Here is a 16,487-nt window from a genome sequence, read left to right as displayed (position 1 = left end):
GTCAGTGAGCAGAATACTGGTGGTGGTGTTGTTGTCCAGATGAATATCTGTTGGAGGGGCAGATAGGCATATTTATAAACATCAGCCGGGTCTTCCATCAGCTCTCAGGTCATTAACTGCTTACAAAACTCCTCATATTGAACGCCCTTGGGCAGTGGACAAGTGCATTTCATCTCGTTCAAACATTGTAGTGCGTATTACTAAAATCCCATCTACTTTACCCATTTAGGTTAGCACCCGCAGAGCCCTACGCTTAAACCGGGTGGGCGCCAACTAGATTCGGTTAGGGTCCGTTGGCGACCAGGGCAGCTTGCGGGTTTCACGGCCTCGTACTCTACTCTATTGTCACCTCCTGTCTGAGAAGCACTTCCTCTTCTTGCTCGCCCATGATTCTCTGACTGGTCGCTCTAGTAATTAATTTCCAATCGCTTAGCCGATTTCGCGGTAACACCATATGCAGGCTTGCGCGGCATGCGTCAAAGCGAAGCGGAAATGCTCGCGCCAGAGCCCCGCCTGTCTTCGCTGTCGTTCCCGAGGTTTGGACTGTCAGTACCCGACGAAAAGGTACAGCCAATGGGTCCTTGTACCCGATAGACCCCTTGAAACCTCATCAGAGGATCATACGCCTCCAACATTGGATGCGGAAATGGTTCTGCGCGGCTTGGATCCACTGCTTTTACTGGATGAAGAGACGACTCATGCGCAGCTCTCAAGCTGGTTCACTTCTATTCGTACTTGGGACACCGTCTACTCGGATAGACTCGTGATGGATGACTACTCCTCCTTCGATTTGGACGGTTATGTAAGGAAGGTCCGTGGCTGGCTGGCTGAGTGGGCACAAATGGGAAGCAATCCCTTCATCCATCATCAGCTGTACAGCTTGAGGTTCCCGAGAAGCATTCAAGATGCGTATATGTGCGTTTCATGCTTCCTGAACAAGACTCCGGCCAATGAGCAGCTGGTTATGCGTTTGGTAGAGGAGCGCTCCCAGGTATTGCTAGATGAGCATGGTTTTGACCGAGGTCAGGGCAGTGGCCTTGACTTGATGGACCATATCGCGCGGGTCCAGGCTCTGTTAGTCTACCAGTTCATAGGCTTATTTGAAGATAAAGCCAGCTTGCGTCCAGTTGCTCAAAGTCGGAATGACCTCCTACTGGCATGGGCTAAAGAGATGGTTTCAGCAGCGGCAACCACAGTTCCATCCGGGGTGCGAGACATCCTTACATCCTCAGAACCCGGAAGGCATTACGGCAAAGACTTGATTCAATTACTCTGGCACTCTTGGATCGTTTCCGAGACTGTTCGCCGAACGTGGAATGTCATGGCTACTATGCTCGGGATGTTCAGCTTTGTCAAGCGTGGAAGGGAGGTCCCATGCCAAGGCGGCATGATGTTCACCACCCGTATTGGAGTATGGGAAGCTAAAAGTGCTACCGAATGGCTGGAGATTTGCTCGTCCCAATCAGTAGGGTTTATGCAAGTTGCTGAGGCCCACGAGCTTATATACTCTGCAGACTGCAAACAAATCAACGACATTACAACAACGACACTAGAGCTGACATATGGGCGGGAAAGGGTGCAGCAAAGCATGCAATGCTTAAGGACTCAAGGATTAGGCACTCCAGGGTTGGCGGAGGAAAGGAGATAGAAAGGCTGTGGATTCTTTGGAATAGCAGGCCTTGGTATTGAGTATGAGGAAGTATTTATAGTCCAATTGCAGGACCAAGGGCACCGCCAGGTCTTATTACATGAACAGGAGACAGAATCGTAGACGACCGGTGTTGATTCCGTTACTACTACACAACTCTCAATCTGTCACAGCCATAACAGCTTCCATGCCTCGAAGGAGATCCGCCAAAAGATCCGCTGGATCCTCGACGCCAATGCTCACCCTCAAGAAGTCTTTTGTGACCGTCGAGTCCGTCATTGTCCTCCACTCAATCAAGCTTTCGACACCGCCGAGGCTGGTTGCATGATGGAATAGCATCAACTTGGACGGAAGGTTCCGCGCATATTCCACCTTGTGAAGCGTTAGAGAAAACACAGGTCCATACCCTCGGGGCATCTGCTTTTGCAGCCAACTCCCTTCGATATTAGCTTCGTCTTGTAGACTGGCGTGATGGATCTCTTTGACCACTTTCTGAATGGTCTGAACCTGTTTATCGCTAAGACTTATCGAGGATTGTTGCCGACAGGACCCTGTCAATCCAAGTCTCAATGCACCAACAATGGCCTCCGCCGACTGGCTTTGCTTAAGGACTCTCATCTCGAGAGTTCGGATGCTCCTAGTTGCGAGCCAGCTGTCAAAACCTGCCATGACAGACCCAAGGTATAATCTATCCTGATGGAGTTGCTGCAGCCATTCGTTGCCTGGGCTGCCACTTTTGACCGCCAGGATACCACATAGGAAATCGGAATGGCCACCGATATACTTTGTCCCAGAGTGCATGACGATATCTGCACCATGAATGAACGCATCTTGGAGTGGAGGAGGCGCAAACGTCGAGTCTACGCTGAGATAGGCACCTCTGGAATGGGCACGGTCTGCGTAATACTGAATGTCAAAAGCCTTTCCTGTCGGGTTGACAGGTGTCTCGAGATGTATCAAGTCGCCTGGACCTAATTGGTCGGCGGCACAGTCGAGCGAGAGCACCTCCGTCCCAGACGAACGGGCGTAGAGGTCCAAAGTTCCATGGCATCCGTGATATCCCGCGCCGATAGAGACTTTCTTGGGTCTGAGCATGATCAGCAAGGCATGAAATGCGGCAAGACCAGAGGAATAGGCAATGCAGGGCTGGCCTAGAATAGAAGATAAGACAGTTTCCAGGCGCGACAATCCTGGCGTAGACTGCCTCGAGTAGCAGTGTTCCCCGATGTCTAGAACCGGATACGAAGGTCTCTCATGGTGTTCTCGCATGCGATCCGGAGCTCGAGGATAACGGAAGGTTGCGGCAACGTGAATTGGCGGTGCCACGTCGTCGACGTTATTGAGGACATCATCCGCGTGTACGGCTTGTGTCGCCTTTGATAAGTTTGGCAGAGCCTTTGCTAAGTTATATCTGAAACGCTCCTCTACTGGGTCCATCTCTTCTGTTTTTCGAGACAAGTAGCAAGGCGCCCATGCTCCGAGGTTCTGTTGCTGGCATGCCTGATCGCTGCTTATTTACCGTTCTTTTCAGAAACAACAGTTTGATTAGTCATTTATCAGTCTGTACTACCTATCTCGGTAGGATTTGCCGGTGGTGAGCACAAGATGATTGCATTGTCCCCGATATGTTCAATTGAGTTGGCGGCGGGGAGATTGAACCGCCTCCGGTCACGTGACCGGCTTTTGCATGGCTCTTAGTATTCCCAGCCAGAAGCATTTGGAGATGTGAGCAGGTGGCCAGACTTGCGTAGCCACTACAGTCACCGCTACTAACAGGGTCAGGGCATTGGACTTATTTCAGAGGCTGAAACAAACATAAGAGACACATGCAATTTCTTAAGTTAATGGACTATGGATTGCAATTACTTAGAGATGAGACGCAGACATGCCAACCTTTCGGCGTGACTGAGTCCACTCAATAATGAGGTCTACTAATGAAAGAATCTCTTCAGACGTGTGATCGGCGTGCAAATTGATCCTGACTCTCTCCTTGTCCTTAGGCACCACGGGGAAGTGAACAACAAGAACGCGAAAATTTGCATCGCTAAGAAATTGTCCTAGAGCTGTTGCTCCGCCGTAAGGAGCAATAACAGGAATAATAGGTGACTTGAGAGTATCGCATACAGGCTTCATGGGGATGGTGATGATGCCGAGGTGCTGGCAGCTTGGCCATGCTGCGTGCTTGCTGACAGCATTGTAGAATAAATTGATGTTAGACTGTATAAGCTCTCGTCTCTGAGATATCCATGTTAGCAGAGATGCCTGAGGCTGATGGCGATGCAACATACTCTTTCGCCGTCGGCACTCGCTAAAATGCTGTACCCAGCCTTGACTGCCGCCAATGTCGTGAAGGTTGGTGCAGTGGAGAAAATGAGTCCACGGACGCAACTGAGCAGGACTTGCTTGCACTCTCTGCTTGACAAAACAACGGCTATGACTTTAAGTCAGCATTTGATATCCAATCACAGTCACAAGTCGACTTGGAACTTGCCGCCAGAAGCCCCATGTGCTTTGCCAAAGGTATGAACCCGAATAGAGAACTCTTTCTCCAGACCCAAATGAGACACCAGGCCTGACCCCTTGGGGCCTACCAGTCCCGTCGAATGTGCCTCGTCGATCACAAAGACAGCATTTCCGTGGGGAAGCTGCTCTTTCACCTCCCTAACAATTGCCTCGAGTGGCGCCGCGTCGCCGTCCATACTATAGAATGACTCGAGTGCAATAAACACAAGCGAGAGGCCTGATCTAACTCCTTCATGCTGATTCTTGGTGTCCAGCAAACGTTGGCGTAGACTTGTCAGATCGTTGTGGGTAAAAGGAAGAGCAGTTGCACGGCTCCTATACATTCCTTCTCGGATACTTGTATGGACGAGGCTATCATACAGAACCACATCATGCGGCTGGGTGAGTGTTGAAAAGGCAGCAACATTTGCTTCATAGCCAGTTTGGAAGAACAGGGCACTTTCTGCTTTATGGAACTTGGCAATATACTCTTCCAGTTGCAAAAGGTAATCGGTTGACCCTTCACCCCAACGGGACGCTCTTCCACCAAGGATAAAATTGGGATACTTCCCAAGCTCCTTGAGAAATTCCTTCCCCAATAGACCAGACGAAGATAATGACAAGGTGTCGTTTGAGCCAAAGTCAACCATGTCGGTTAGAGTGCCTGGGGCAGGTGGCTCAAGCTGCCAGCCTCTTCTCTGCCTATCCCTGAGGATTAATTGTAAGTTACGCTGAAGGGCATCTGACTTCGACATGATGTATTCGCTTCTGGCAGTTTCAGAAAGGAAGTAAGGATATAACTCAAGAATAACTTGCTCAATGTAGCGAAACAGTGTAGTTTGGGCGGATCAATAGATGTTAAGGCAGCTAGAGAGTAACAAAAACGAATGTTGGTCTTTTGAGGCACACTCCGATGGCTTGCCTCCTTCGAACATAACAGACTTTGCTGTTGCAGCATCTAGCGGTGAGGTGCCGACAAGTGACCTGTTTGATTCCTCACGGCCAAAAGATGGTAAACACAATGCTTGCCAAGTCGACTAGAGGTAGACAAAGACATTGTTCTGCCAACATCGTACCATAATATTGACAGCACATAGCCCATTGCAAGTGGCGCTGTTCGAGAACAATAGACTCTACTGCGGGAATCTCCAGAAAGCTGCAAAGTCCGGCGCTCTGGGTCTTGTGAAGGGCCACACCAACATCCCTCGCAAGGCATCTCGTGATGCCGTCAAGTCTATCGGTGAGAGCGCTGTGCGACGCTGTGTGGGAACAATGACATCTGCCGCAGGATATCGCATTACACTATGGTATTTGCTTCGACATATCACATATGGCGAGCCACCTTTCCTTGTAAGACATGACTAGCTTGTGCTACATGATCTCGCCATTGGGTCTGCCGTCAAACCGCGGTCGTTGCCGCCCGCTCGTGAGCGCTCACAGCTCACAAGTTCACTTTTAGGGTTACATTGACGAATTCTGCTGCAGGTTTGTGTTTGTCTATGATTGACAACAACTCACCACCAACTGTCTAATGGGCATCAAGGCTGCCAAACTGCTTTAGCGCTGCATTAGTTCCTTATCGTGCAGCTTTGTGTTTGTCTATGACCAACGACCAACAACCAGAGCAAGAAGCTCTAACCCCGCCTACAGTACAACACCATGGCTCTGTGACAGTCTCTCTTATGTCTGGCAGCAAAAAATAAAAAGTTTGAGATGCGACATTAACAAATGGTTCAACAAGAGCACAGATCGACCTAGAATCACTTTTGCATCTTTCAATATTCAGTTGCCATTCGTCCAAACCATCGCAATGGAGAACAAGATCCTTTCCTGGAGCAACACGTCTCCAGAAGCCATCGCTGTTGTTGAGGGAGCTCGTTCTATCTCTTATGGCGAACTCGTCAAATCCGCCAAAACCATTGCACGCTTCCTACTGGAGCAAGGCGTCAGACATGGAGAAGCTGTGGGGATCTTGTTCGATGTTGATCATCGTCAAGTTGTCGCGCAGTTAGCCATTCTCTTTGCCGGTGGAACTTGTGTTCCGATTTCGCCGACTGCACCATTCCATCGCATTGCAAGCATGTTGAGCGATGCCAATGCTCAGTGCGTCATATGTGATGAGAGCTCAACCTTCTCCTCTGAGGGTATTACTCTTCTCCATCTCAGTAACACACCAGCCTCCGAGCTTCCCAATGATGCACCGGACTTTGATTCTTCATGGAGTGAACCACGTCGTACGCACATATTGTTTACCTCTGGTTCAACTGGGAAGCCCAAGGGCGTCCAGATCAGCAGCTCTGCCATAATTCACCTGGCAACTAGCACTCCGGTGACCCCACTGAACACTGGAGATCGGGTGGCTACTTTCAACGACCCTGGCTTTGATCTGAGCCTCTTCGAAGTTTGGGTTACTCTTCTCAGCGGTGCTACTATCGTCATCATCCCAAAGGTGATAGTAGTTGATTCTACTGCCCTGAAGAGCTATCTTCAACGTCAAAGAATTTCCATCATGATTATGCCTGCCGCTCTTTTCCATATCGTGGCCAAGTCATCGCCCGATTCCTTTCACTGCCTTCGACATCTCCTCACTGCAGGCGATGTTGCCAATAAGACGGCCATGCGTTCTGTTCTCGAGAACAGCCCTCCACAACATCTTTGGAACACATATGGCCCGACTGAGTGCACCACCCTTGTGACAATGCAAGAAGTCGATCTGAAGGAGACAGTGCGTGACCGTATTGGCATTGGGCATGCTGTTGGTGAGATGAAGATTGTCCTCGTGGATCAATCTCAGCAGGTAATTCGCGATGCCAAGCAGCGAGGCGAGATCTGCATCGCTGGGCCTCAACAAACACAAGGTTATCTGAATCCGCAACCTCATGATGAGTCAACATTTATTGATCTCAGCACCCCTGTACTCAATGGAGCTATCTGTCACACGCAGAATGACTGTGGCGACCCTCACAGTCGGTATTACCGAACTGGCGACGTGGCCGAATGGAGAGATGACGGCAGCGGCCTAGATTTCATTGGTCGCAGAGACAACCAATTGAAGCACGGAAGCTTTCGAGTAGAACTTGAAGAGATTGAAAGAAATCTCCTCGAAAGCGAACTTGTCCAATCTGTCATTGTCGTGAATCGGCCAGCCCCAGATTCGGCTGGTGTTGCGGTTCTAGTCGCGTTCGTCGTGCCATATGACAAAGCCACTACCAAATCGCAAGACCTGATATCGTTTACCCGGAGCACACTCCCGCATTATATGGTCCCTGATAGATTTGAACTCGTTGAACATCTCGCTGTGGACTCGAGAGGCAAGATTGATCGTCGTGCCTTTTCGGAGATACTCCCTGAAGCGGGACCAAACATCTCCAGTTCAATCCTCACAAATGGGAATCATTCCTTTTCATCAACAAAGGCTACACTGAAGGCTGTGTGGGAGCACATACTGGGCGTTTCGCCTGTCAATGGCGATGACGACTTCATGGCCCTTGGTGCCACCTCACTCCAAAACGCTGCCCTTATCGCTCGCATCAAGAAGCATTTAGGGCGCCTCATCTCCATGCATGATCTGTACTGCCACTCGCGCTTTGCAAGTTTGCTTCACTTTCTCGAGAGTGACGCAGAGTCCATCACTGCACCTAATGATGCGGATAAGTGGATCAAGGACGTCGACATGGTGGATGATATCGAGGAGACACCTAACTGGGAAGACCCAGATGAAGGTAAAATCTTCTTGACTGGTGCGACTGGTTTCGTCGGTGCTTTTCTACTCGACGAGCTTCTGCGTCACCCAAATGTTAAACAGGTCGCTTGCCTGATTCGTGGCAAAACAGAGGTCGAAGCTGCTCATCGCCTGCAAGCCAACATGCAAAAGTACGATCTGTGGCCTGACGACTTTGCTTTGGCAACCAAGATCATCGCCTTGCCAGGGGATATCACGAATCGAGATCTCGGTCTGGGATCGGCCAAGTTTGACTGGCTTGCCAATTGGTCCAGCACCATCTTTCACCTCGCTGCCAAGATAAACTTTTGCGACTCATATCATGAGCACTATGATACCAACATCCTTGGAACTCGGAACATGCTCCGTCTTGCTGCTCGAGGGCGACGCAAGACATTCCACTACGTATCTAGCATCGATACATGGGGTCAGACAGGGTATTTCTTGGGGACCAAGAGGGTCCTGGAAGACGAACCTCTTGGTCCTCATATTCAAGGCGTGAGGTATGATGTGGGCTACTCTCAGAGCCAGTGGACGGCTGAGGGAATGGTACGACGCATGAGAGATCGAGGCTTTCCAATCATTATCTATCGGCCCGGCTTCATCATTGGCCACTCTGTCACGGGGGCCAGCAATCCCAACGACCTTGTATCACGGCTCATTTCCAGCTGCATCAAACTTGGTGCATGGCTCAAGATCGATCTTGATCCCGCGTATGTTACAGTTGACTATGTTGTTAAGGCTATGATACACATCTCACGCTCAGCAAAGAACATCGGCAAGTCATATTGCCTTGTTGCGCCACATATTGAAGAGTCAGTATCTGTGAACAAGACTTGCTCTCTTATCTGTCAAGCAGGCTACAAAGTGGAACTCACAAACTATCCTGACTGGATTGCACAATTATCTGAAAAGATACTTCCTGATGATCCTCTTGCTCCTGTCATGCCGCTGCTGGAAGAAAAGGTCTTGGGCAATTTTACAAGACTTGAGGTGAGCCAGCACTCTCCGATCTATGACTCGAGAAATGCTATCGAGGCTCTTGCGGGTAGCGGGATTCATTATGTTACACTGAGCCCGGATATAATCAAGCGGTACATTGCATTCTGGAACAAGAAGGGGTTTTACTCTATCTGACTTAACTTCTATAACTAAGTCTGGCCTCCACTATATGATGCGCATTATGAAATTTGGTTTGTGAAGCTTTACGGGAACCGGGGGTGGTTGTTTTGCTGTGAACTGGATTTTAATATGTAAAATATTAAAGGGCCAGAACTGGGGAGTGATTGAGAAGATTAAAGGGGATTGGCTAATTGGTGGAAAGTCATAAAAAACACACTATTGGTGGAATCTGCTATTCTAAAAATAAAAGCTGATTCCAATGCGGGGTAAAACAGCTTACCATCCACCAATCTAGCAGAGTAAATTACTTTTACTTTCACCGACAAGATGAAACTTCAATTCCTGATCCTTGGTTTAGAAGCTTCCTTTGCCCTCAAACCTGTACATGCGGCAAGTGATAAGAACGCTTCTCCTTATCGTCCCATTCCAACCAACGCGCCCAAGACATGGGTTCACCCAGGAGTTTTCGTTTCCGGGCCGCAGCTCGACTACGTTGCCAAGAGGATCAAGGCTAGGGAGAATCCTTGGACAGAGGCATTGGATTCCATGCTTAACATGTCGTATATCTCGCCCACGCGAACTGCCGAGCCATATGAGACGGTCGAGTGCGGACCGACATCAACGCCCAACATTGGGTGTTATCCGGAGCGCGAGGATTCCATGGCGGCATACGTGAACGCATTGGCCTGGTGGATTACGAAGGAAAAGCACTATGCTGAGAAATCCGTCTATTATATGGATGCCTGGTCTAGCACGATACAAGCTCACAACAACAGCAACGCACTACTACAGGCGGCCTGGTCGGCCGCTAATTGGGTTCGTGCAGGTGAAATCATGCGCTCGAGCTATAAACACTGGTCCAAGAAGAGTATCAAGAGGTTCTCTGACATGCTGCGAAACGCCTACATCCCCCTCATCGAGGACGGCGCCCCACAGAAGAACGGAAACTGGGAACTAGGTGGGTTCACTTCTTCTGTATTACTGTTACTGGCGGATCTGCTGACGCTCGTAGTGATGATTGAATCTTGCATAGGGGCTGCCGTCTTCCTTGAAGATGCAGCTCTATACGAAAAGTCCTTGGAGTTATTCTCCAGCCGGGTTCCCGCGTACATCTACCTGACCTCTGATGGGGAGTATCCCGTGCAAGGCCGTGGTCGGATCAATACTACCTCGGAGATTATCAAATACTGGCAGAATCAAAAAACCTTCCCAGTCAGTGGCATCACGCAGGAGACCTGCCGAGATCTTGCCCACACCAGCTTTGGTATCTCATCAATCTCTCACATCGCCGAGACACTGCGTATCCAAGGTATTGATGTGTGGAGATCCACAGACGTGGGTGCGCGTGTTAAGGCGGCCCTCGAGTTACATACTGCCTTGGATTCAAAACAGAAGCCCGTTCCTGAGTGGCTGTGCAATGGCATTATTTCCGACACAATGAATCCAAGTTAGTGTCTATACCATCCTTGAGAATCTGAACTAGCCCGCTAACTTCCGCAGTGTTGGAGCCTGCTTATAATGCACTGGCCTTTAATTTGGGTCATAAAATGCCTTATACTAAGAAGGAGTTATTGAGTCAGCGTCCAGCGGGTATCAGTGAGCCTCCACTATTTATTGGAGTCGAGACACTGACAAATGCCAAAACGCCATTTAAAAATCATTAATTGAAATGACACTCAGTCCTGGTCTACGCTTTGACATTTGGCGAGTCCATGATGATCAGACCCGGAATGAGACATTTGGGGGAGGAAAATGCCTCGGCTGGCTTGGGGGGGGTAGTCCAGATAATTATGCCGAGGATGTTTCCTTAATGGGAAAACCCCGCCGCTGAGGTTGGAAGCCTTGGAATGATGCTTATATATGGATGCAAGTTACGATCCATTAATATAGCTTATCATAACTGTTGTAAAACTCTTGTTGTCTTCAAAACCAACTCCAAAATGCCCCCTACCGTTCACCAAGTCCCCTTCGCCGACCCGCCGTGGCTCAGAGGCGCCCCTTCGCCCTACTTCAACGCGTCACATCGCAGATTCCAGGCTGCTTGTCGCGAATTCGTCGACGAGAACCTCAACAAGAATGCACTGGACTGGGAAACAGCAGAGGAGGTTCCATCCAATTTGTTCGAGGTCTTCGCAAAGGGTAACTTTATCCTGCCGTCTTTACCAGCGCCTTTACCCGTAGAATGGCTTCGAAAGCTAGGCATAACTCACATGCCCGGCCAGGTACCTGTGGAGGAATGGGACACCTTGCATACGATGATATATGCAGATGAGGTATGGCACTGCGCTGGTGCATTATCAATCGCGATGCTGACTGTATTGAACACTAGATGAGCCGCTCCGGCCTTGCTGGACCACCTGGCTCCATCACCACTGGCGTTGCTTTTGGTATCCCCCCTCTGTTGCATTATGCAGACCCTCGGCTACAAGAAAGATTTCTCCCTGATCTCTTAAGCGGGCGAAAGAGAATCTGTATTGCTATCACGGAGCCAGAGTGGGTTCAAGATATCATTCAATGGGAGCTTTGCTGATCACATCTATAGTGCTGGCTCTGACGTCGCCAACATCACCACGACGGCTACTCTGAGTGGCAACGAATATATCATTAACGGGACCAAAAAGTGGATTACCAATGGGATGATGGCAGACTATGCTAGCATGGCAGTCCGAACTGGTGAGGAAAACTCTGGAGGAAAAGGCATTTCTTTAATCTTAGTCCCACTCAAGGACCATCCTGGCGTGACAAGGAGACGACTCAAAGTTGCGGGGCAGATTGTGGCTGGAACTTCCTTCATCGAACTTGATGATGTGAGAGTCCCACGGGAAAACCTGATCGGGCGTGAGAACGAGGGCATGAAGTACATCATGCACAACTTTAACCACGAGCGTATGTTCATCTCTGTTGGTGTCACCCGGCAGGCTCGAGTTGCCTTGAGCAGTGCCTTCGCATATTGTCTTCAGCGCAAGGCATTCAACAAGGTAGGTTCAGAAGATGGAATAGATGGGGTTTACAGCTGACTTAGTCAAGACTCTAATAGAGCAGCCCGTGGTGCGTCACCGACTGGCTAAATGTGGTGCAATCCTGGAATCGCAATGGTCCTGGGTAGAATCATTCGCATACCAGCTTTCCAAGATGCCTAAGGAAACAGCAGACCAAGAGCTCGGTGGTCTGACCGCTCTATGCAAAGCCAACGCTGGCATTGTTCTTGACGAGTGTGCAAGATGCGCTGTTCTATTGTTTGGCGGCAACGGATATACGCGTACGGGCAAGGGTGAAATTGCCGAGAGTAAGTCATTCAGCGGATGCTTTTACACCAAGACAGAGAGCTAATTCGACGACACAGAGATTTATCGAGAAGTTCCCGGAGCCAGGATTCCTGGAGGAAGCGAGGATGTTCTGTTGGACTTGGCGGTTAGGCAATTGACCAAGCAGTTCCGTGCTCAACTGGCCAAAGAGACAACCCAAGCTAAGATTTAACCCAGCTCTCGATGATAAGCTCATGGACCCATCCTGTTCATAGATACTAAAGTAGATGAATGTCGCTCTTGCATTGGATTTCCTATTAAAAAAAGAATATTACATAACCTTGCATATCAAGTATCCCATCGAAGGAGGTAAATACTACAAATGAGGTCCAGAATTCAAACAAAAGAGATTATGCCAGCTATCCATGAGTAGCCGGATCAAACTAATCCCAGCGTAAGTGAGTGGTATGGCTGGGGGTATCTATTTAGTGGTCTAGCTCTAGTTTCCACCTGATGGATATTTTATACTACTTTTCTCCAGGTCCCGTTGGCCTTTAACAACTTCCTCAATATCATCCCAGCTGCCTTCGAGCAACCAGCAAGCTTGCAAGTCCATGCTTCGCAGAGCCTCCGAGTGTCGAGTGGCCAAGGACCTCATCTCCTTTACTGTGAAAGGTTGATTGTATAGGCTCAGAGACCGAAGTCGTGGCCATAAAACGTTGGCAGGCAGGACATCTTCCAAAGAGATAGTCGGCCTCCTATTAAGCCTAGGGTAGCCAATAAACTCAACATGCATATCCTCAAGATGAGGTGCGCTTAAAAAGGACTGAGTGATAGAGCAAAGTGCAAGCATCTCGTGCCTAGGATTCTCCTTAAGCTCAAAACTCCGTGCCTCGAAATCCACATATAATTTTAGCTTCGTACTTTGAGAGACCAGGTTCTTTAGTCCACTCTGCTGCAATAGCGATAGTTTCCAGGCTTGCATACTAGGTGGAGGGACCAAGCGGAGACGAATTATCCTAGGTCTCAGACCTTTGTCTGCAAGTTCAGAGCACAATGTCCCGATCATCTCCACGGGTGGGGTTGCAGTGTGAATTGTCTTGAAAGAGCCACACCACCTCGACTTGCGCAAGATAGGGCTGAAGTGTTGCAGTGTTGCATCATCATATCCAGTATGGGCAAATTCAGCAGCATCCAAGTGCTCCAGGCCTCCATTATTTCTGACATCATTAACCTCCAAGGATACCAGGTTGGATAAGGAACTTAAGGCGGCACATAACCGAGTGATGTGTTTTTGGCCTTCTCGAAGCTGTTGTTGGTCATTGTGCAATGCTTTGTATAAATCGTAGAGCTTGAGGAATAGCCTTTGTGTAGGTGTAGGTGATTCTTCGTCAACTTGGTCACTGAAAAGTTGTTCAAATTCAGGTTCTGTTCTCCAAGCCATATTTGACAGCCACCGAAATTGTTCTTGCGTGTGAGGATATTTACTCCGGTAGTATCTCGATCGTTCCATGGTTTCTACGTGTCGAAGGAGCCTGGCCTTGGCCTCGAGCATGAACAGTGGCCTGTTGCAGGCCAACTCGGTTTCGTAGTAAGACGTGACTATGCTGACGCTTTGCACTGACTTGCTGAAGATGGGATGATGGCAAATATTCTCTAAACGAGTGAAAGATTTCGAGGTAAGGCTAACGGAAACTTCGGTAAGGAGCAATGGCGATGCAGCATTGTTGAAGCAGTGTGAAACCAAGCGACACTCTTTGATTGAGTCTCGGCCATTTCTCTCGTTGCGCACGAAGAAAAGAATGCTCCTAAGAACTTCGGGAGGGAGTGATTGAATGTCTACTGCGGATGACATTTTCGATGTAGTTGCTGGAGTAACATTCAAGCAGAGGGAAACGGATAGATAGAAGACATGACGTCTCTTAAAAGCTGCGGGGTCAGCGATCATCGCCAATTGATACAAAGCATAAGACTCAGTGATTGGTTGCTGTAAGCAGGGGCAAGAGTGGACATGAGTCACTGACCGTTTCGGATCAATAAATGCGGGTTCTTCAAAGGTCTACTAAGAATGCACTGAGATATTATATATGTTTCAAGACCACAGAGTGATATACCTGTGTTACTGTATATTAAGACTCCTTACATATTTTTTATTCTGTGAGCATAACAGACAAACCCATCGTCAGTCTGCATTTTGCGAACCCTTCCAAAGTGACGTCAGACGGTCAGGCATATGATCCCATATTGTATAAATATTGCAATTCTCGTAAATATCTACTAGAAGCCCCCTGCACCTTTCATCTTCATCACCATGCCATAAACACCTTTAACCAAGCCCATGACAGTCCCTGGATTTCCCATGTACCCTTTTCCAGGCTTCCCCTCCGCATCCCTCCAAATGCCATCTTCAGCAACCTTGCCAAACCTCTTTGTGTTCTGGTTTCTATCAATACATTCTCTCCATTTCTGACATATCTCCAAACTGTCAACCATCAGATTAATCTCCTGACTGTGAAACCAGGACTGAGTGTCTTGGTTACCACTTCCTTGTATTCCGACACTGCCATCGACGATCAGAAGCTTGATATGGCAAGACCGAGCTTTGAAAGAGTGATGAATGGGATGGTCTTGATCCTTTCCGACGTAGTTGTATATGTGTAACAGGTTGCGCTCAGGACTATCTTTGGCGAGGGATGAGACGAGGTTTTGGGCGATTTGGTCATTTGTTCCGCCTTGCCCGGGGATCATTTCTCCCGGATCGTTGTAGCCAAAACACACATAGTATGTGACTTCTACTCCTCTCTTCAGCGCTTCCTTGAGGGCTGGAATCAATGGAGCAGCATTGAGGTCCGGCGTCTGAATGAAGATGCTGTGTTTGGCATTCCTGATCAATGATAGCCATGCTTCGTTTTGGGGCACATGAACGCTCTTCGAGTCGATAGCTCCGTATGGCGGTCGAGATACAAGCGCCATCGGAACAGGCTTCCCGTCGCCAATCGTCGAGATGTAAGGGGTCATTTCATCTCCTGCGTCGATCTCAGGTCCCGTGGGCTTGATAGGATGCTCGACTGCAAGGTTGAGCTGACGATTCGCTGCTTGAAGACGCGATTCACCCTCTTTCAGGGCATAACATGACTGCATACGCATGACCTCTCCCTCTATGTCGTTATCGTAGTGAGGGCGATCTGGGAAATGCTCCGGTAGGGGTTGCTCATTATCAGCTTGTATAGTGGTAAAATCTTTTAGATGCGAGGCTTCGTTTTCCCTCGTTGTGGAACTGTCAGTAGAGGTTTGCAAACCACCATCTGTTGCCGGTGTCTGGAGGGATGGAGGTTCTGGGTGAAGGGCATTTTGCCAGGTTATGAGAGCAGTGTCGTATATGCTATCAACTATTGGCCCTTCGACATGGACCATCATCTCCAGGTTATCGTTGTCTTCGGTGTTGTTGCTCATAATGGCAGCGATCTTGCGATCCACAACGCAGAACTTGGCGTGCAGAGTGCCCAAGAATATTCGATGCAGGCTGACTACCTCCAGATCGACATTTGGTATTTCCTCGGGTGAAGGTAAGTCAATCGCCTTTGAGGTGTATGACTTTGGTTTGACAAACTGATGTGGGTTTATAGCGTTACATGGTCCTGGCTTGTCATACATGATCTTAGCAACCACTCGTCTCCCTGTCTTTCCGGCTCGTTTCGAGAGTTCGATCAGAGAATCCTTGATTAGAGCTTGGGCTACTGATGGTGCCCAGGAACATGTGATGAAGAAAACTTCCTTCTCAGCCCGCACGATGAGATTCGAGCAGTGTCGCATGACGTCTGCAAGGGGTGCAATGACTGTGAGTGGCATCGTTCCATGAGAGCCCATCAACGGCGGCGACACGACACCTGCCAGTGGGTCTTCATCGAGGCATTGGAGCGAGTCGGCGAATGCTTGGAGAAACAACGGACTTGGGGTCGTCGGGCCCCAACGACCACAGTGGAGGGCTGCTTCGATGGCATTTTCGCTCTTCTCTGTGTCTTCTTTGGCTGAAATCTTATGATGTAGTCCGTGCTCGTGATGGCCGTATAGCTTCTTGATGGCATTTGCTGGTGTCTGGCTTGGATCATTTGCCAAGACAAAGCTTACTGTTTCTTTTACTTGGCATAAGTCGTAGACGTGTTGCGAAACCATTCTTACCAATAATGATTTTTTAACATGCAAACAAACGGCAGAGTCACTTACTGATGGTCATGGCCTCGTCAGAACT

General features: G+C 49.0%; 9 protein-coding genes across 9 annotated transcripts; 5 read left to right on the top strand and 4 right to left on the bottom strand.

The window, feature by feature from the left end:
* Positions 1 to 492: 492 nt before the first annotated feature.
* On the top strand, positions 493 to 1,648 carry FTJAE_13317 (uncharacterized protein; the record flags this gene model as incomplete). The annotated part of the gene is made up of 2 exons (XM_037346449.1): positions 493 to 545; positions 595 to 1,648. 2 exons carry the CDS (start codon positions 493 to 495, stop codon positions 1,646 to 1,648), a joined length of 1,107 nt encoding a protein of 368 aa, XP_037199677.1.
* A 159-nt stretch (positions 1,649 to 1,807) lies between these two features.
* FTJAE_13316 (cystathionine beta-lyase) lies at positions 1,808 to 3,085 on the bottom strand (the record flags this gene model as incomplete). The annotated part of the gene is made up of 1 exon (XM_037346448.1): positions 1,808 to 3,085. The coding sequence occupies one exon, from the start codon at positions 3,083 to 3,085 to the stop codon at positions 1,808 to 1,810; it is 1,278 nt and encodes a 425-aa protein (XP_037199676.1).
* A 429-nt stretch (positions 3,086 to 3,514) lies between these two features.
* On the bottom strand, positions 3,515 to 4,905 carry FTJAE_13315 (8-amino-7-oxononanoate synthase; the record flags this gene model as incomplete). The annotated part of the gene is made up of 3 exons (XM_037346447.1): positions 3,515 to 3,883; positions 3,937 to 4,036; positions 4,121 to 4,905. 3 exons carry the CDS (start codon positions 4,903 to 4,905, stop codon positions 3,515 to 3,517), a joined length of 1,254 nt encoding a protein of 417 aa, XP_037199675.1.
* A 266-nt stretch (positions 4,906 to 5,171) lies between these two features.
* Positions 5,172 to 5,515, top strand: FTJAE_13314 (uncharacterized protein; the record flags this gene model as incomplete). The annotated part of the gene is made up of 2 exons (XM_037346446.1): positions 5,172 to 5,193; positions 5,241 to 5,515. 2 exons carry the CDS (start codon positions 5,172 to 5,174, stop codon positions 5,513 to 5,515), a joined length of 297 nt encoding a protein of 98 aa, XP_037199674.1.
* Positions 5,516 to 5,960: 445 nt separating this feature from the next.
* On the top strand, positions 5,961 to 9,008 carry FTJAE_13313 (AM-toxin synthetase (AMT); the record flags this gene model as incomplete). The annotated part of the gene is made up of 1 exon (XM_037346445.1): positions 5,961 to 9,008. The coding sequence occupies one exon, from the start codon at positions 5,961 to 5,963 to the stop codon at positions 9,006 to 9,008; it is 3,048 nt and encodes a 1,015-aa protein (XP_037199673.1).
* Positions 9,009 to 9,320: 312 nt separating this feature from the next.
* FTJAE_13312 (uncharacterized protein) lies at positions 9,321 to 10,445 on the top strand (the record flags this gene model as incomplete). Its single annotated transcript, XM_037346444.1, has 2 exons — positions 9,321 to 9,951; positions 10,006 to 10,445. The coding sequence occupies 2 exons, from the start codon at positions 9,321 to 9,323 to the stop codon at positions 10,443 to 10,445; spliced, it is 1,071 nt and encodes a 356-aa protein (XP_037199672.1).
* Positions 10,446 to 10,933: 488 nt separating this feature from the next.
* On the top strand, positions 10,934 to 12,470 carry FTJAE_13311 (acyl dehydrogenase; the record flags this gene model as incomplete). Its single annotated transcript, XM_037346443.1, has 5 exons — positions 10,934 to 11,266; positions 11,323 to 11,486; positions 11,536 to 11,971; positions 12,021 to 12,279; positions 12,337 to 12,470. 5 exons carry the CDS (start codon positions 10,934 to 10,936, stop codon positions 12,468 to 12,470), a joined length of 1,326 nt encoding a protein of 441 aa, XP_037199671.1.
* A 267-nt stretch (positions 12,471 to 12,737) lies between these two features.
* FTJAE_13310 (uncharacterized protein) lies at positions 12,738 to 14,093 on the bottom strand (the record flags this gene model as incomplete). The annotated part of the gene is made up of 1 exon (XM_037346442.1): positions 12,738 to 14,093. The coding sequence occupies one exon, from the start codon at positions 14,091 to 14,093 to the stop codon at positions 12,738 to 12,740; it is 1,356 nt and encodes a 451-aa protein (XP_037199670.1).
* A 422-nt stretch (positions 14,094 to 14,515) lies between these two features.
* FTJAE_13309 (IQ calmodulin-binding motif) lies at positions 14,516 to 16,411 on the bottom strand (the record flags this gene model as incomplete). The annotated part of the gene is made up of 1 exon (XM_037346440.1): positions 14,516 to 16,411. One exon carries the CDS (start codon positions 16,409 to 16,411, stop codon positions 14,516 to 14,518), a length of 1,896 nt encoding a protein of 631 aa, XP_037199669.1.
* Positions 16,412 to 16,487: the final 76 nt, after the last annotated feature.

The sequence above is a fragment of the Fusarium tjaetaba genome, assembly GCF_013396195.1.
Source record: "Fusarium tjaetaba strain NRRL 66243 chromosome Unknown NRRL66243_c0000401, whole genome shotgun sequence".
Taxonomy (NCBI): Eukaryota; Fungi; Ascomycota; class Sordariomycetes; order Hypocreales; family Nectriaceae; genus Fusarium; species Fusarium tjaetaba.
The sequence above is the reverse complement of the archived record's forward strand: the minus strand, read 5'-3'. Positions and strand labels throughout refer to the sequence as shown.